At 48.2% G+C, this 16,906-nt stretch overlaps 1 protein-coding gene across 1 annotated transcript in view; it reads left to right on the plus strand.

Annotated features, from left to right (window-relative positions):
• Window positions 1-10,677: 10,677 nt before the first annotated feature.
• RFX8 (regulatory factor X8) overlaps window positions 10,678-16,906 on the plus strand; it is a 52,246-nt gene continuing 46,017 nt past the window's right edge. The window contains exons 1-2 of the mRNA XM_086323887.1: window positions 10,678-10,830; window positions 15,144-15,267. Coding sequence (XP_086180013.1) covers window positions 10,757-10,830; window positions 15,144-15,267 — 198 coding nt within the window. The 5' untranslated portion in view covers window positions 10,678-10,756. The remainder of the gene's footprint in view (window positions 10,831-15,143; window positions 15,268-16,906) is intronic.

The raw sequence follows: 16,906 nt of genomic DNA on the forward strand, positions 1-16,906 counted from the left end.
CATGTTAACAATTTCTTTCCAAAGGCAGCTGGATATAGGTAACAGTCACAGGTTTACTGAGCACTTACTGTGTGCCAGGCATCGTGCTGAAAGCTTCATCCACCTGCTCTTCACCTCACAGCTACACTCACTAGTAGTGAGCGCCCTATTTCAGAAACAAGGAAAGTGCCTCTTAGACCTGCCCCAAGAGTGGTCAAGCCCGTGGCCCTCTGCAGCCGTGTGACTTTGGACATGGTTCTACAAGCCTTGTTTTCCTCCCTGTAAAATGAGGCGAATAGTATTATCAATTCAAGTGGACTTACAGCCTCGTGAATAGGACCCTAAGGGATGCCATGTTCTTTTGCACGTGTGGGGTACCGGGTTGGGGGCAATCTAAATTTTAGTCCAGTCTTCTAGAATTAGCTCCATGTAATGATTCATTCAGCCCTCTGAGCTCACTCCCGGTCTCCTTAGGTAAACAGGATCTCTCTTTCAGTTTCTTTTCCCTCCTCTGACTTTCCCCAGGATGGCCTGAGGCCACATGGGGTCTGTGTGGGAAGACCACATTACTCATGGTTCAGGCCAGGCCACTCCGGAGCATGACTAAGACTGCTAGAAACAGTGGCACAAGGGCCTCAGGCATAAATTGCTCTGTCCCTGGCAAACCCACCCCCGTGGGTCCCCTGGCACATCTTGCCCTCTTCTCTGGCTGCTGGGACCCAGAGGCCACAGCCTTGTCCTCTGGTGACAGGAAGGCCAGTGTCTGAGGCTGAGCATGGCTGAACCTCAGTCATCCTCCCTGGAGACTTGCTCCCTCTCCCTCTGGAGGGTTCAAGGAGGACCAAGGAGGTCTGGATGTGCCTACCCCAAGGTGGCTCCATGCCAAGAGACCCACCCTGTGACCCTGAGTTACATGACCTTTCTGATGAGATCCCCATCAACCACTGTCTGATGTGTTCTATTATACAGAATATTTTGGGGTAGCCCTGTTTTCATTCCTAGGCCTTAATTAGTGACAGTGATGGCTGTGGGTACCACCAGCTCAGGTACCATCGCAATGTGTTCTTACTGAGACCTCTGCAGCCTCGAACATGCATGTCTTATGCATGTGCTTCATGATTATTCATTGAGTGATGGCTCAAACCTAGCCATCCCTATGCTGAGCCATGATCACCAAGAGTACCTCAAAATGGTCCCCTCTAGGTTGGTGTGGGAGCAACCTGCTTCTCCCAGAACCCTCCCTGAGAAGATACAAGTATTAAAACCGCATCCATTCATCATAAGGAGATCTTTAACTAGCTCAAGTGCAAAGGCGGTTTGCTGGAAAACACAGAGGAATCCTGCAGAACTCAGCTTCAGGAGGGACAGATGAGCCACCTAGGGAATAGAAAGTCCTCAGGCATCAGCCCTCTCCAGCTCTCGCCACCTGTATCCTTGGCCCCCTCACTGCAGACAGCTTCCCTCAGCTCATCTACCTCCTGGACAAGGTCCTAAGAAGTGTGGCCAAGCTAAGCAATCCAGGTTAGCTGAGGCTGGACATGGCTGAACCTCGGTCACCCTCCCTGGAGACTTGCTCCCTCTCCCTCCAGAGGGTTCAAGGAGGACCAAGGAGGTCTGGATGTGCCTGAGATCCTTACATGGATCTCCCTCGACTGCTCAGGTGCATGTAAACATGGATAAAAGGGGTTATGTAAGCTTCTAGGCTTCTGCCACAGTGATGACATGTGAAAATTATATTTGAGAATGACGATCTTGACAAACTGTTTACAGCTTGGATTGGCTCTTTGTGGTCTTTTTTTTTTTTTTTTTGGCTGCACTGTGCCACTTTTGTGATCTTAGCTCCCTGAAAGGATAAGTGCAGAGTCCTAACCACTGGACTGCCAGGAATGTACCCTCTTTGGGGTCTTAATGTGAGCAATTTTTAACCCAAGTGGAGACATGCTTCTTTTCATCAAACAGACTTTAACAATCTTCAGGCACCTATTGGGATGAGTACTTTTGTCTGGAAACAAAGTATCCAGGCAGATGCTCTTTATAAGACATGCCTCTGTTTTTAGATTTATTTTGTAATTATAAATTAATTATTTATTTGGAGTATAATCACTCTACAATGTTGTGTTAGTATCAGCTATATGTATTCCAAGATACAGCTATGAAGGTGAGAGTGTTAGTTGCTCAGTCATGTATGATTCTTTGTGACCCCATGGACTGTAGCCCACCATGCTCCTCTGTCGTGTGATTCTCCAGGCAAGAACAATAGAGTGGGTTGCCATTCCCTTCTCCAGGGGATCTTCCTGACCCAGGGATAGAACCCAGGTTTCCTGCATTGGTAGGTGGATTCTTTTCCATCTGAGTCACCAGCTGCTGCTGCTGCTAAGTCGCTTCAGTCGTGTCTGACTCTGTGCGACCCCATAGACGGCAGCCCACCAGGCTCCCCTGTCCCTGGGATTCTCCAGGCAAGAACACTGGAGTGGGTTGCCATTTCCTTCTCCAATGCATGAAAGTGAAAAGTGAAAGTGAAGTAGCTCAGTCGTGTCTGAGTCTTAGCGACCCCATGGACTGCAGCCCACCAGGCTCCTCCATCCATGGGATTTTCCAGGCAAGAGTACTGGAGTGGGGTGCCATGGCCTTATCCCCTGAGTCACCAGGGAAGCCCCTATATACAGCTATATGTACACATATATCCCCTCCCTCTTGAACCTCCCTCCCTCCTACAGCCCCCCCATCCCACCTCTCTAGCTCATCATAGAGCACTGAACTGAGCGCCCTCTGATAAAGCAGGCTTCTTGCCTCTCCCAGCTGGGGAACTCTGTTAGTTAGTTAGCAGGAGAGGGTCACACATCCACTTGAAAGGTGTCTGCTGTCCTTTGGTTGCTTTCAGAGAGATGTGGCAGTGACTCTGGGGATGCTTTAGTGAAAGTTATTTCATGGCGAGCATCATGAGATAATTCCATGCAGACAGCAGGGAACAAACAGCTGTCAGAGTATGTTTTTACCAAAGAATAACATGAACTATGAAACAAGACGAAGGTCTGTTGTACCAGAGAGTCAGCTCATGCTACCATTTTAAAACTGCTGAGAAAATACTTCCTCCACACTCATGAAAACTTATACAAGAAAAGTATTTATGAAGTCTGAAGTAATTGCTGGGGGTTCCCCAATGGCTCAAGCAGTAAAGAGTCCACCTGAAATGCAGGAGACTCGGGTCTGGTCCCTGAGTTGGGAGGATCCCCTGGAGGAGGAAATGGCAACACACTCCAATATTCTTGCCTGGGAAATCCCCTGGACAGAGAAGCCTGGCGGGCTGCAGTCCACAGGGTCACAGACGGTGCACACAAGCACAGCAATTGCTTAATATGCTTTTGCCCATTCTCTTGGGAAATTATTAAATGCGTCAAGGTATAATTTATGATTTTGCACACAATCATGATTTGAACAAGTGCCTTCTGAGGTTAAGTGACATCTAAAAAGACGACTTCTTTCATTCCTATGTTCCTTTGAGCACAAGGAAGCCACTTTTGTTTTTGCTTTGTGTTCTATCAGGCTTCCACAAAAATCCCACTTGGAATGTAACAGAAGAGTTCAAATGTGTTACTCTACAAATTACAGTTTGCAAGCAGTCAGTGAGGAACGAAGTCCATTCCTTCTCTTTCCACACATTCTGAGAGTTCCCGGCAGATAGTACCGTTGATCACGCTGCAGGTGGCCCACCTTTCATGTGAACCAAGAGTAAGGGAGGCCGGGGTCAGTGGAAAGCGAGCTGTGCGGAAATGGCTGCCCCTGTGCGGCTCCAGACCACGGGCTGCAGAGCAGGAAATGGCAGAGACGTGCTTGCTGCCATCTTGGAGCTGCCCATCACCCACATGCCTGGGAGTGTCATGCCCCCATCAGTTTCAACTAGAGCTTGATCCAGACTCTCAGAAGGTGAATCCAGACCAAGGAAAATTTCAACATATGGTAGTGATCTGGAATCTCTCCAATGAGATTGTCTTGATCCAGCACAGTTTGAAAGTCACCATGGCTTATGGGTTTAGAGCCCAGTGATTTTAAAAGGTCCCTTTCAGGGGCTTCCCTGGTGGCTCGGTGGTAAAGAATCCGCCTGCCAATGCAAGAGACACAGGTTCCATCCCTGATCTGGGAATATTCCACATGGCTTGGAAAGTTCCAGAAAAACATCTATTTCTGCTTTATTGACTATGCCAAAGCCTTTGACTGTGTGGATCACAATAAACTGTGGAAAATTCTGAAAGAGATGGGAATACCAGACCTCCTGACCTGCCTCTTGAGAAACCTAGATGCAGGTCAGGAAGCAACAGTTAGAACTGGACATGGAACAACAGACTGGTTCCAAATAGGAAAAGGAGTACGTCAAGGTTGTATATTGTCACCCTACTTATTTAACTTATATGCAGAGTACATCATGAGAAACGCTGGGCTGGAAGAAGCACAAGCTGGAATCAAGATTGCCGGGAAAAATATTAATAACCTCATATATGCAGATGACACCACCCTTATGGCAGAAAATGAAGAAGAACTAAAGAGCCTCTTGATGAAAGTGAAAGAGGAGAGTGAAAAAGTTGGCTTAAAGCTCAACATTCAGAAAGCTAAGATCCTGGCATCTGGTCCCATCACTTCATGGCAAATAGATGGGGAAACAGTGGAAACGGTGGCTGATTTTGTCTTTCTGGGCTCCAAAATCACTGCAGATGGTGATTGCAGCCATGAAATTAAAAGACGCTTTCTCCTTGGAAGGAAAGTTATGACCAACCTAGACAACATATTAAAAAGCAAAGACACTACTTTGTCAACAAAGGTCCATCTAGTCAAGGCTATGGTTTTTCCAGTGGTCGTGTGTGGATGTGAGAGTTGGACTATAAGGAAAGCTGAGCACAGAAGAATTGATGCTTTTGAACTGTGGTGTTGGAGAAGACTCTTGAGAGTCCCTTGGACTGCAAGGAGATCCAACCAGTCCATCCTAAAGGAAATCAGTCCTGGGTGTTCCTTGGAAGGACTGATGTTGAAGCTTAAACTCCAATACTTTGGCCACCTGATGTGAAGCACTGACTCATTGGAAAAGACCCTGATGCTGGGAAAGATTGAGGGCAGGAGGAGAAGGGAATGACAGAGGATGAGATGGTTGGATGGCATCACTGACTCAATGGACATGTGTTTGGGTGGACTCCGAAAGTTGGTGATGAACAGGGAGGCCTGGCGTGCTGCGGTTCATGGGGTCGCAGAGAGTCAGACACAACTGAGCAACTAAACTGAACTGGAGCGACTGAGCCCGTGCACCACAACTACTGAGCCTGTGCTCTGGAGCCTGGGAGCCACAACTGTTGAGCCCCACAACCACCCTCGCGCCCCAGAGCCCGTGCTCTGCAGCAAGAGAAGAAACCACAACCAGAAGCAGAACACGGCAACGACAGCAGCCTTGCTCGCTGCAACCAGAGAAAGCCCTCACAGCAACGAAGACCCAGCACAGCCAAAAACAAAGAAATAAATTAAATTATTAAGAAAGGTCCCTTCCAGGCAAAAATGGAACATACAGTTGTCTGTTTTCTAAAATGCTCTGTCCGTGCACATGCCAAATACATTCTACATTCTTGACCGACTCATTAGCTGTATTTAACACTATACCTATTGCCCAGAGACACCTGGTACATCAACAGAAAGTGAATAATTGTGAGGATTGAATGAAATTAAGCACCCTGGATCAGAGATGGTTTTGTGCAAGGAAAAGGCACAGCTGTTGCCCTTTTAAAAGATAAAATGTGACTAACTGGATCATCTGGAAATCAATTAGACTGAAGTAGGCCAAAGATATAGCTGTTTGGCTAAAAGAGATACAGTCTCTGGCAGAGGGGAGACAGAGCTTTGTGTGCACAAAATGTGACATCAGGAGTTGGAATTCTGTGGATATAAACTTTAAGATTTCCTTTCCCTTGTGATGACAAGGGGACATTTTGAGGGCAGATGCTGAGCCTGAATTAAGAGAGGGGTTGGACTTTTCAGGTGCAAGAGAGCCTATAACTAGGTCTGACTGCTTCATGAAAATTTTTGTTATGTCTGTTGCAAGGCCACATTCTTTGAAAAGAAAATGGATTTTATACCTAATTCTATTTAGCAGTCTATGTGGCTATAAGCTCAACTCAAATGAAAGCTGTAATTATGCTGCTAGTGGAAGGATCATGTACAGAGGTAAGTGTCCTTTCCACATCCAGCACATAAGGAAGGCAGAAAACTGAAAAAAAAAAAAACCCTGACTGTTACAGTGCTAACATGTATCTATTCAAATGCTTCATCTTAAGGGACTGGTTGAACTAGAGACATCAGCGGTGGTGGGTGAAATTAACCCGTCCTTTGGGTGGAGGGTGTGAAATTGACCCAAAGGCCTCATTAGCAATGTCCTCTCACCATCAGACCTCAATAGCTCTGGAGCAAAATGAGGTAATGTGCGCACTTTGCAGCATCTCATATTTGATGCGGTAAACAGCAGAGAGACCAACAGTCAACCGAAGAATCCTGGTATCCTACTGTATTTCCAGGGTGTCTCAGTGCTTGGTGCTTGCTGGGGCTCAGTAAATATGCCAGTGTTACATAATCAGCAATGACACACTAGGACCACGAGTTGGCCTTGAATAACAGTGAGCTTGTCTCTTGGTTATTTCCAATGTCTGTGGAAATGGGTGGGCATCTTGGGGAGCTTCTTGGGTGGCAGGGAGCTACTGCAGGATGGAAGCAGACATGCTCTCAGCTCCCACCAGCCACCAAAAAGGATGCCCACCCCTGGGGACACAGGATCTGAGCACTCAGGCCAAAGTAAAGCCCATGAAGGGGCCTCACAGGGCCCCCACCCAAGTGGGTGCTACCTCTTCTCAAGACAACTAGAGAAGAAGGGCTGCCCTCAAGTTACCTTGGAGGAGCTGCCATGTCATTTTCCCTGTGGCTTCCTCTCTCCTCCTGCGGGTCCTCCTTCACCTCTGCCTTTCTGCTTTCTCCATTAGCAGTGCTTCCTGGCACCGCCTGAAACCTGTGCCAACCTGCTCCTTGCCCATGCCGCTGGCCTCCCATGCTTGCTCCATGAAGAAGTCTCTACAGACACTGTTCCCCTCAGTTCCTGTCTTGAGAGGCTTTCCAGGTGGCACAGTGGTGAAGAACCTTCCTGTCAATGCAGGAGACCTGGGTTCCATCCCTGGTCAGGATGATCTCCTGGAGAAGGGAACGGCAACCCACTCCAGTATTCTTGCCTGGAGAATCCCATGGACAGAGGAGCCTGGTGGGCTACAGTCCATGGTGTCGCAAAGAGTTGGACATGACTGAAGGGACTCAGCATGCACACATGATGTGGGGTCAGCTGTTCCCTGCTGGATGACTTTTTAAAGAAGTCAGTCCATAAAAAGGACATTCAGCTGAAAAGAGAAATAGGGCAGACGGCGGCCCCATCACTTAATACAAGTTCTTCCAACATATCCGCCCATCCTACTATTACCTTCCCCCCTAAAAACCTCCCCAAGTTTCAGGACCAGGGTGATACCTGGCACAGCTCAGCAAAGGAGAGTCAGGTATCATCCAGGGTCAGCTCCATTGACCTGGTCAAACCTCAAGGCTCAGATTCTGCAACAAACATCCTACGATGTCTCCACTGGGACTGCCTTGGAGCCTCCCCCCGACACCCTGATGATGGGGACCCCCTGACAACTACATCACAGTGCTGTCACATGGAAGGGTTGACACTGTCTGTGGACTGAATCTCTGCCCTGCTTCCAGAAATGGTTGTCAAATGTACATGTAGTGTTATTGGTGGTGCCTCGTTTCTTGTTTTGATCTGTTTTTTGACATTTTTAGAAATTTTGGTAGAATACACATCAGTTCAGTTCAGTTGCTCAGTCGTGTCTGACTCTTTGCGACCCCATGAACTGCAGCACGCCAGGCTTCCCTGTCCATCACCAACTCCCAGAGTTTACTCAAACTCGTCTCCATTGAGTCAGTGATGCCATCCAACCATCTCATCCTCTGTCGTCCCCTTCTCCTCCTGCCTTCAATCTTTCCCAGCATCAGGGTCTTTTCCAATGAATCAGCTCTTCACATCAGGTGGCCAAAGTATTGGAGTTTCAGCTTCAACATCAGTCCTTCCAATGAACACCCAGGACTGATCTCCTTTAGGATGGACTGGTTGGATCTCCTTGCAGTCCAAGGGACTCTCAGGAGTCTTCTCCAACACCACAGTTCAAAAGCATCAATTCTTCGGCACTCAGCTTTCTTTATATCCAGGTCTCACACCCATACATGACTACTGGAAAATACACATAGAACATAAAATTTACCATTTTAACCATTTTAAAGTGTACAATTCTGTGGCATTAAGTACTTTTACATAGTGATGCAACTATTCCCACCATTAATCTCCAGAACTTTTTCATCATCCCAAACTGAAATTTTGTATCCACTGCACAACTCTCCATCTCTCTTCCCCCAGCCCCTATATATATATATATATATATATATATATATATATATATATATATATATACACTTTATAGATAATTCTTTGGTGATGGACAGGGAAGCCTGGCATGCTGCAGTCCATGGGATGGCACAACTGAGTGACTGAACTGATACAATTGTTTATATTTAATATATACCCTTTATCTTTACTCTTTTTTAAAAAAAATAATGGCAATCTCAATGAGTATGGCATGGTAAATCAGCACAGGTTTTGATTTGCATTTCCCTCTTGATGAAAGTGAAAGAGGAGAGTGAAAAAGTTGGCTTAAAGCTCAACATTCAGAAAACGAAGATCATGGCATCTGGTCCCATCACTTCATGGGAAATAGATGGGGAAACGGTGGAAACAGTGTCAGACTTTATTTTGGGGGGCTCCAAAATCACTGCAGATGGTGATTGCAGCCATGAAATTAAAAGACGCTTACTCCTTAGAAGGAAAGTTATGACCAACCTAGACAGCATGTTCAAAAGCAGAGACATTACTTTGCCAACAAAGGTCCATCTAGTCAAGGCTACGGTTTTTCCTGTGGTCATGTATGGATGTGAGAGTTGGACTGTGAAGAAAACTGAGTGCCGAAGAATTGATGCTTTTGAACTGTGGTGTTGGAGAAGACTTTTGAGAGTCCCTTGGACTGCAAGGAGATCCAACCAGTCCATCCTAAAGATCAGTCCTGGGTGTTCATTGGAAGGACTGATGTTGAAGCTGAAAGTCCAGTACTTTGGCCACCTCATGTGAAGAGTTGACTCACTGGAAAAAACCCTGGTGCTGGGAGGGATTCGGGGCAGGAGGAGAAGGGGACGACAGAGGATAAGATGGCTGGATGGCATCACTGACTCGATGGACATGAGTGTGAGTGAACTCTGGGAGTTGGTGATGGACAGGGAGGCCTGGCATGCTGCGGTTCATGGGGTCGCAAGGAGTCGGACACGACTGAGCGACTGAGCTGAACTGAATGACTAATGATGTTGAGCATCTTGTGCTTATTGGCCATCTGGATATCTTCTTTGGGAGAACAAAATCCTTTGCTCATTTTTTAACTGGGCAATTCTATTGTTCTTACAGTTTCCCTGGTGTCTCAGAAGGTAAAGAATCTGCCTGCAATGCAAGAGACTTGGGTTTGATCCCTGGGTCGGGAATATTCCCTGCAGATGGGAATGGCAACTCACTGCAGTATTCTTGCCTGGAGAATCCCATGGACAGAGGAACCTGGTGGGCTACAGTCCATGGGGTTGCAAAGAGTCAGATATGACTGTTCTTATCATTCAGCTGTCCAATGTGTTTTTGATCTAGATGAAGAAGTCCTTCCTAGGGACTTTGGAGCTGTCAGGGGCCCAAGTAATAGTGGCCTGACTGAGCCTGTGTCCCTGCCACATGCCCTACATTTATGGGCTGCTTAATAACACACATGCCAGGCCCCTGAGAAGTGGGGTTAGGCAAGAGCAAGCAGCTGGTCTCTCCGAAAGGTAGTCATTAAATACTTCTTGAGGGAAGGACCGCTAAGGCAAGGCTGCAGGTGGCCTCACTAGGCTCCAGTTGGAGTCGCCCCCACCTCCCCTCCCTCCAATTCCCAGCACCAGAGGTTCTCACCCCAGGTCGCAGGTTAGCATCACTAACCTCTGAGGAGCTTATAAAAGCGGGTTTGAGCAAGCCTTCCCCTCAAACCCCAGACCCTCTGGGGGTGTCTCTTGGAAGGCTACATCTTTGAAACGTGCCCAAGTAACTTCAAAGCGCAGTCAAGGTTGAGGACCACCGTTCATCAGATGCCCTGACTTGGTGCGTGCACTGGGTTTTGTGTGTTGCAACCTTGTCTGACTGGTTGGAAGGGGGGAGAGCGCTACGTGTATTTCTGTTCTACGGTCTTTGGATCTGGGAGAGGCGAGGACACCGCCCCCCAAACCTTCCCAGCAGGCGCGGGGCGTGGCCCAAACCCACCTCAGGCCCAGGGGCCCCCCGGACCACCCCCCCAGGCCCGCAGCCCAGCTCCCTACGCGTTCCCCCACTGCCCGCAGCAACCCCTACCCCGCGCTCTCCAGCCCTTCTCCAGCCACGCGCCCCCCATGCGCGCCCCGCCCCCGAGGTCCCCAGCCGCTGCCCAGACCTCCACGCGCCCCCTGCGGACCCCCGAGGTCCCCAGCCCCTCGCTGCCCCCGCGCCCCCGCGCGCCTCCTCCCGACCCCCGCGCGCCCGGCTCTAAAGTAAACAGCAGGAGCGGCGGCGGCCCGACGGTGCCGCTGCGGACTCGCCTCCTCGGAGCAGCGGGCGGCTCTAGCCATGGCCGAGGGCGTGCCGGCCTCCCCGTTGGGCGGCGCGGGCAGCCGGGGCCTGCACAGCGGCATCATCCAGTGGTGAGCGGCCGGGGGGCGGGGGGCGCCCGGCGGAGGGGAGGGGAGAAGCGGGGCGAGGAAGAGGGGCACAGCTCCCTCCGCTGCTGCCCCTGGGACCTCCGGCCAAGCGCCAGGGGCCACCGCCTGCGCCCGGGGCAGATAAAAGGCTCGAAAGGACAGCCGTTCACTCTCAGGAAGGACCAGCGCTTTCTAATGTTGGTGGGATAGGTCTAGACACACACACACACACACACACACACGATGGGCCATGTGGTTTTCCCACTTACCGCTGGTGGAATGGGACTAGACACACACTATCGGCCATTTGGGTTTTCCGCCTGGGGGCTACCTTGCTGGTCTCTGTCAGACACACACCACGGGCCATGGGGGTTTCCCACCTGGGGGCTCCCCGTTGGTTACACTTCCCTGCAGGAAGTAATCCAGCCCGCCCTCAAGGGGCTTGGTGGTGGGTCTGGGCTTCCGTGTACATGGAGAGCACCCAGCTAGGCCAGGAGAGTATTTTCTCTGAGTGTGCCATTCCGCCTGGGAAGTTCTCTAAGTTAAGGCAAAGCCGTTTTTTTAGCTCTAACAATGCACTCCACATTTGCTTGTGAAGTTCACTTCTGGCTGTTACTGGAAGAAAAACACCACCAGCCCTTGGGACTGATGAACTCAGGGGTTTGTAGCTCTTCCTAAGTAGCAAAATAATTGAAACCAGCCCTAAAACCTTCGCTTTAGAAGGTGAACAACCAGTAGACAGCTGATTACTTCTCTTTTTAAGTTTTAAGGCGTATTTCTCAAGAAAGACTTTCTGGAAAGTTTCAATGGGTGAGATAGAAAAATGAACAGTGTGTTTGTGATTGGAACCCCAAAAGTCCTAATTGGCCACCCCTTTTCTCCAAAAGGAGATTCTCGATGTCTTTTCTCTGGCATAAGAAAGAAAATCAAGAGAATAAATATTTTTTAATGTTTTAAAATAATTTTAAAATATTGAAAACAGTAACCACAGTACACACAGTATTTTCAAAGTGTTACAAGCAGGCCTCTGCTTCTTTCACACTTACTCAGACCCCTCATCATATCAGCAACCTTCTTACAAAAAAGGGCTCTGAGGAGGCCGTTGTCAATTTTCAGGTCACCCTTTAGTCAATTAGACTTTCTAGGACTGGAAAAGTCTAGAGACTCGAAAGAATGATTAGGGATTCAAAAAAATACCTGGACCTTCTCCTCAGGTCATTTATAAACTGGTGGGATGCAGGCTGCCCACAAAGCTGGTGCCCTAAAAGCAGGATGGTGTTCAAGGCCTGTGTCACCAGTTCTGCCCCTGCAGGCCTGGGATCCCGGGGTGGGGTTGTGCCCTTCAAGCTTGGGAGGGCAGGAGGTGAGGAGGGGCAGAGTTTCCCCAGGATGACTGATCTTTAGGCATCCAGTCTATGAGGTGCTAGAGAAGACTCCTGAGAGTCCCTTGGGCTGTAAGGAGATCAAACCAGTCAATCTTAAAGACAATCAACCCTGAATATTCATTGGAAGGACTGATGCTGAAGCTCCCATACTTTGGCCACCTGATGCAAAGAGCCGACTCATTTCAAAAGACCCTGATGCTGCGAAGGATTGAGGGCAGGAGGAGAAGGGGATGACAGAGGATGAGATGGTTGGATGGCATGAAGAAATTAGAACCCTTTTGCACTGTGGGTGGAATGTAAATTGGTACAGCCACTATGGAAAATTATAGTGACTCCTCAAAACACTGAAAAGAGAACCACCGTGTTATCCAGTAATTCCCCTTGAAAGCAAGGATTGGAACAGATATCTGTACCCCCATGTTCATAGCAGCGTTATGCACAATAGTCAGAGATGGAAGTAACCCAAATGTCCATCAGTGGATGGATGGATAAACAAAATGTGGTCTATACATAATGCACTATTTTCCAGATATAGAAAGCAAGGAAATTCTGATGCAGACAGCAACATGGATGAACCTTGAAGACATTATGCTAAATGAAATAAGCTAGTCCCAAAAGGATAAACACTGTATGATTTCACGTGTATGAGGCACTGAGAGGAGTCAGATTTGTTGAGACAGAAAGAAGAATGGTGGTTAGCAGGGGCTGGAGAGCTTCCCAGGAAGTGCTAGCAGTAAAGAACCTGCCTGCCAATGCAAGAATCTTGAAGAGACGAGAGTTCAATCCCTGGATCAAGAAGTTCCCCTGAAGGAGGGCATGGCAACCCACTCCGGCTTGCCTGGAGAATCCCATAGACAGAGGAGCCTGGTGGGCTACAGTCCATAGGGGTCACAAAGAGTCAGACATGACTGAAGTGACTTAGTACACACACACACGGGCAAGGGCAGGGAATCGAGAGTGTTTCTGGCCGGTACAGAGTTTTAGTTTTGTGAGACAGCCAGAGTTCTCTGGATGGATGGTGATACACAGCAGGGCACGAGCAATTTCACAGTAATGAGGAGATACTTAACGGCACTGAACTCTGCATTTTAAAATACGCTTTATGTTATATATATATTATCAGAATTTTAAAAAATGAACAGTGAAAAAAAAAAAAACAGAACCCCTCAGTTTGTAACAGAGCCAGCCTGGTGTCCTGGAGGATGTTAGAAGATGGCCTTTGCAGATGTAACCAGTTAAGAGCTCTCACTGGACTTGGGGGCACTGGTGTGGAGCATCCACAAGCCAAGGAAGGCCAAGGGTTCCTGGCCTCTGCAGCAGCGAGGAGGGAAGGAGCACATGGAGCACATGCTCCCCCAAGCCTCAGGAGGAGCCGACTCAGCTGACACCTGGTTTCTGGACCATCGGCTTCCCCAACTGTGACAGCACACATTTCTGTTGCTTAAAGCCACCTGGCCTATGGTAGTTTGTTACCTGAGGAAATCAAGACAGGGTCAAAGCTTCCCTCCATCCCCATATGTTGACTTTTCCTCCTTCCATAAAGCAGATGGGATTAACAACTATGGCCTCTAGCTTGCAAGGAAATAGGCCTCAGCGTGCCTCATCCCAGAAAATAAGCCGTAGGTCATCAGTAAGAAAGGAGATGCATTGTTGGTAAAGTGTTAGTCACTCAGTCCTGCCTGACTCTTTGTGACCCCACGGACTGCCACCCACCAGGCTCCTCTGTCCATGGGATTTTCCAGGCAAGGATACTGGAATGGGTTGCCATTTCCTTCTCCAGGGGATCTCCCCAACCCAGGGATCAAACTCGGGTCTCCTGCGGTGCAGACAGATTCTTTACCGTCTAAGCTACAAAGGAATCCCAGATTGTCGGTAAATTCCCTGCTAAAAAATGCTTCTGTGTTTAAAAACTGTGCTGGCTTCGCCAAGGAGGGAAAGTCGGTGGGATGAATTGGGAGATTGGAATTGACCCATATGCACTACTGATACTACATATAAAATCGATACCTAATGAGAACCTACAGGGAACTCTCTTCAGTGGTCTGTGGTGACCTAAATGGGAAAGAAATGCAAGAAAGAGGGGATAGATGTATATGTATAGCTAGTTCTTTACCGTCTGAGCCATCTAGTTTTGATCCCTAGGTCAGGAAGATCCCCTGGAGAAGGAAATGGCTACCCACTCCAGTATTCTTGCCTGGAAAACCTCAGGGACAGAAGAGCCTGGTGGGCCACTGTCCGTGAGTTGCAACTAACACTTCATGGCTAGTTCACTTTGCTGTACAGCAGAAACATGTAACTGTAAATCAACTACACTCCAATACAAATTAATTTTTAAAAATTAATCAAATATATAGTGGCTGGCCTAAGTCACTTGGGTTTAAAAGTTATGTAAACAACTGTTTCAGAGAAAGAGGGGAGGGGAGGGCTGTGCACACATGTCCCAGGTCACAGGCACACGGGCACTGGGAAGCCACATGGGCTCCAGCTGTCACCCCCAGGGGTGTTGACTCTATGGGGGCAGGGGGAGTGGCCTTGTTTTTTGTCCTGGTGAGTAAATAATCCTGTGTCATAGTTACAGAGATCTTGGTTGCCACCTTTGTTAAGTTACATGAAGCAGTGTCTGCTGAACCCAACAATTTGGGCTTCTTATTAATATGCCTGCACACCAAAAAGATATAAAAGCAACAATACTGCACCACGTTGGAAGTCTAAAGTCACAATCAACATACTGATACTTAACTCTGGGCTAAGCACAAAAGGGTACATTGCAGATACTGGCAGATGAGCCATGGCATTCATTCAATAAACTAAGCATATTTCATTTAGTTAGATCCACCCTTGTCTCTGACCCTTATGAAAGCATCCTGCCCTAGAATCACTGATGCCAACCTCCTCTTCCTGTTCTTCCTCCCCACCCCACCCCACCCCCAGGTTGGTTGACAATTTTTGCATCTGCGAAGGATACAGTGTGCCTCGCTGCCTCATGTATGAGATTTACGTGGAGACCTGTGGGCAGAATGCTCAGAACCAAGTCAACCCAGCCATGTTTGGGAAGGTCTGTTGTGAAGATAAAAATACAATGTCCACTGAGTAAAAAAGTATGCAAGTTATTAATAATCAATGAGGAAATGCTGGGGTTTATTTGGGTCTAAGTGGGTATTCTGAAGGAGATCAGCCCTGGGATTTCTTTGGAAGGAATGATGCTAAAGCTGAAACTCCAGTACTTTGGCCACCTCATGCGAAGAGTTGACTCACTGGAAAAGACTCTGATGCTGGGAGAAATTGGGGGCAGGAGGAGAAGGGGACGACAGAGGATGAGATGGCTAGATGGCATCACTGACTTGATGGACGTGAGTCTGAGTGAACACTGGGAGTTGGTGATGGACAGGGAGGCCTGGTGTGCTACGATTAGTGGGGTCACGAAGAGTTGGACATGACTGAGCGACTGAACTGAACTGAACTGAAGTGGATATAACCGGCCTCACCCTGGAAACCAGCCAGATGATTAGCCTACTTCCTCACACCTTCCCAAAGCCATCCCATCCTTTGTCCACACTTCATAGTGAGGGGCCAGGAAAGGGAAGGGTGGGGTTACATTCACCAGAGAGAATGCAGCTCTAGCAGCCCCAGAGACCCGCAGCGTTCAGCCAGGCTTGCCGGGTCATTGTTCCTGCATAGACATGCCACAGCTCAGGACGCCACAAGCACTAAGAGCTACCTTGTGAGGTCAAACAGCTGATCCTTCCCACAATTTGCTCATATCTAGAGAACTCTTGGGCTCTCAAAGGTTTCTTCTGGAGGTTAAGAGCTCTGCCAGGGGCTTTGTTTATACCACGCAATACGCAGCAAATGTTAGCACAAGGATGGCCCATCTAAGACCCTCTACATCCAACAAATATTCATTGAGCAACTGCTACTTCAGCACTGTTTTAGATGCTGAGAGTACAGCAATTAACAGAGAACAGAGAGAAATCCCTGCCTTCACTGCACTTATTACTTTTTTATTTAAATTTACTCTATTTATGTTTTTATTTTGTCTGCACGTGGGCTTTCTGTAGTTGCAGCAAGCCAAGGTTTCTCTCTGCTTGTGATGCTTGGGTTTCTCAATGCAATAGCTTCTCCGGTTGCAGAGCAGTCTCTAGAGTGCAGGCTGACTAGTTGTGGCACATGGGTTTAGTTGGTCTGTGGCATGTGGAATCTTCCCGGACGGACCAAGGGTCAACCCATGTCCGCTACCTTGGCAGGCAGATTCTTAACTACTAGACCACTGGGGAAGTCCTGTATTTATTATTAATATATTATAGTTGATGGAGACAGATAAAGAATATAAAATATATAGTCTATTAGATTGTGTAAATGGAGAAGGCAATGGCACCCCACTCCAGTACTCCTGCCTGGAAAATCCCATGGACGGAGAAGCCTGGTGAGCTGCAGTCCATGGGGTCTCGAAGAGTCGGACATAACTGAGCGACTTCACTTTCCCTTTTCACTTTCATGCATTGGAGAAGGAAATGGCAACCCACTCCAGTGTTCTTGCCTGGAGAATCCCGGGGATGGAGGAACCTGGTGAGTTGTGTGTGGGGTCGTACAGAGTCAAACGCAACTGAAGTGACTTAGCAACAGCAGCAGCAGCAGATTGTGTAAATGCTAAGTAGAGTAGAAAGAGTAAAGGATCCATGTGTGTGTGTGTGCCT

This window comes from Bos grunniens, chromosome 11, assembly GCF_055505025.1.
Source record: "Bos grunniens cultivar Pamir isolate PY7600 chromosome 11, Bosgru_T2T1.0, whole genome shotgun sequence".
NCBI lineage: Eukaryota > Metazoa > Chordata > Mammalia > Artiodactyla > Bovidae > Bos > Bos grunniens.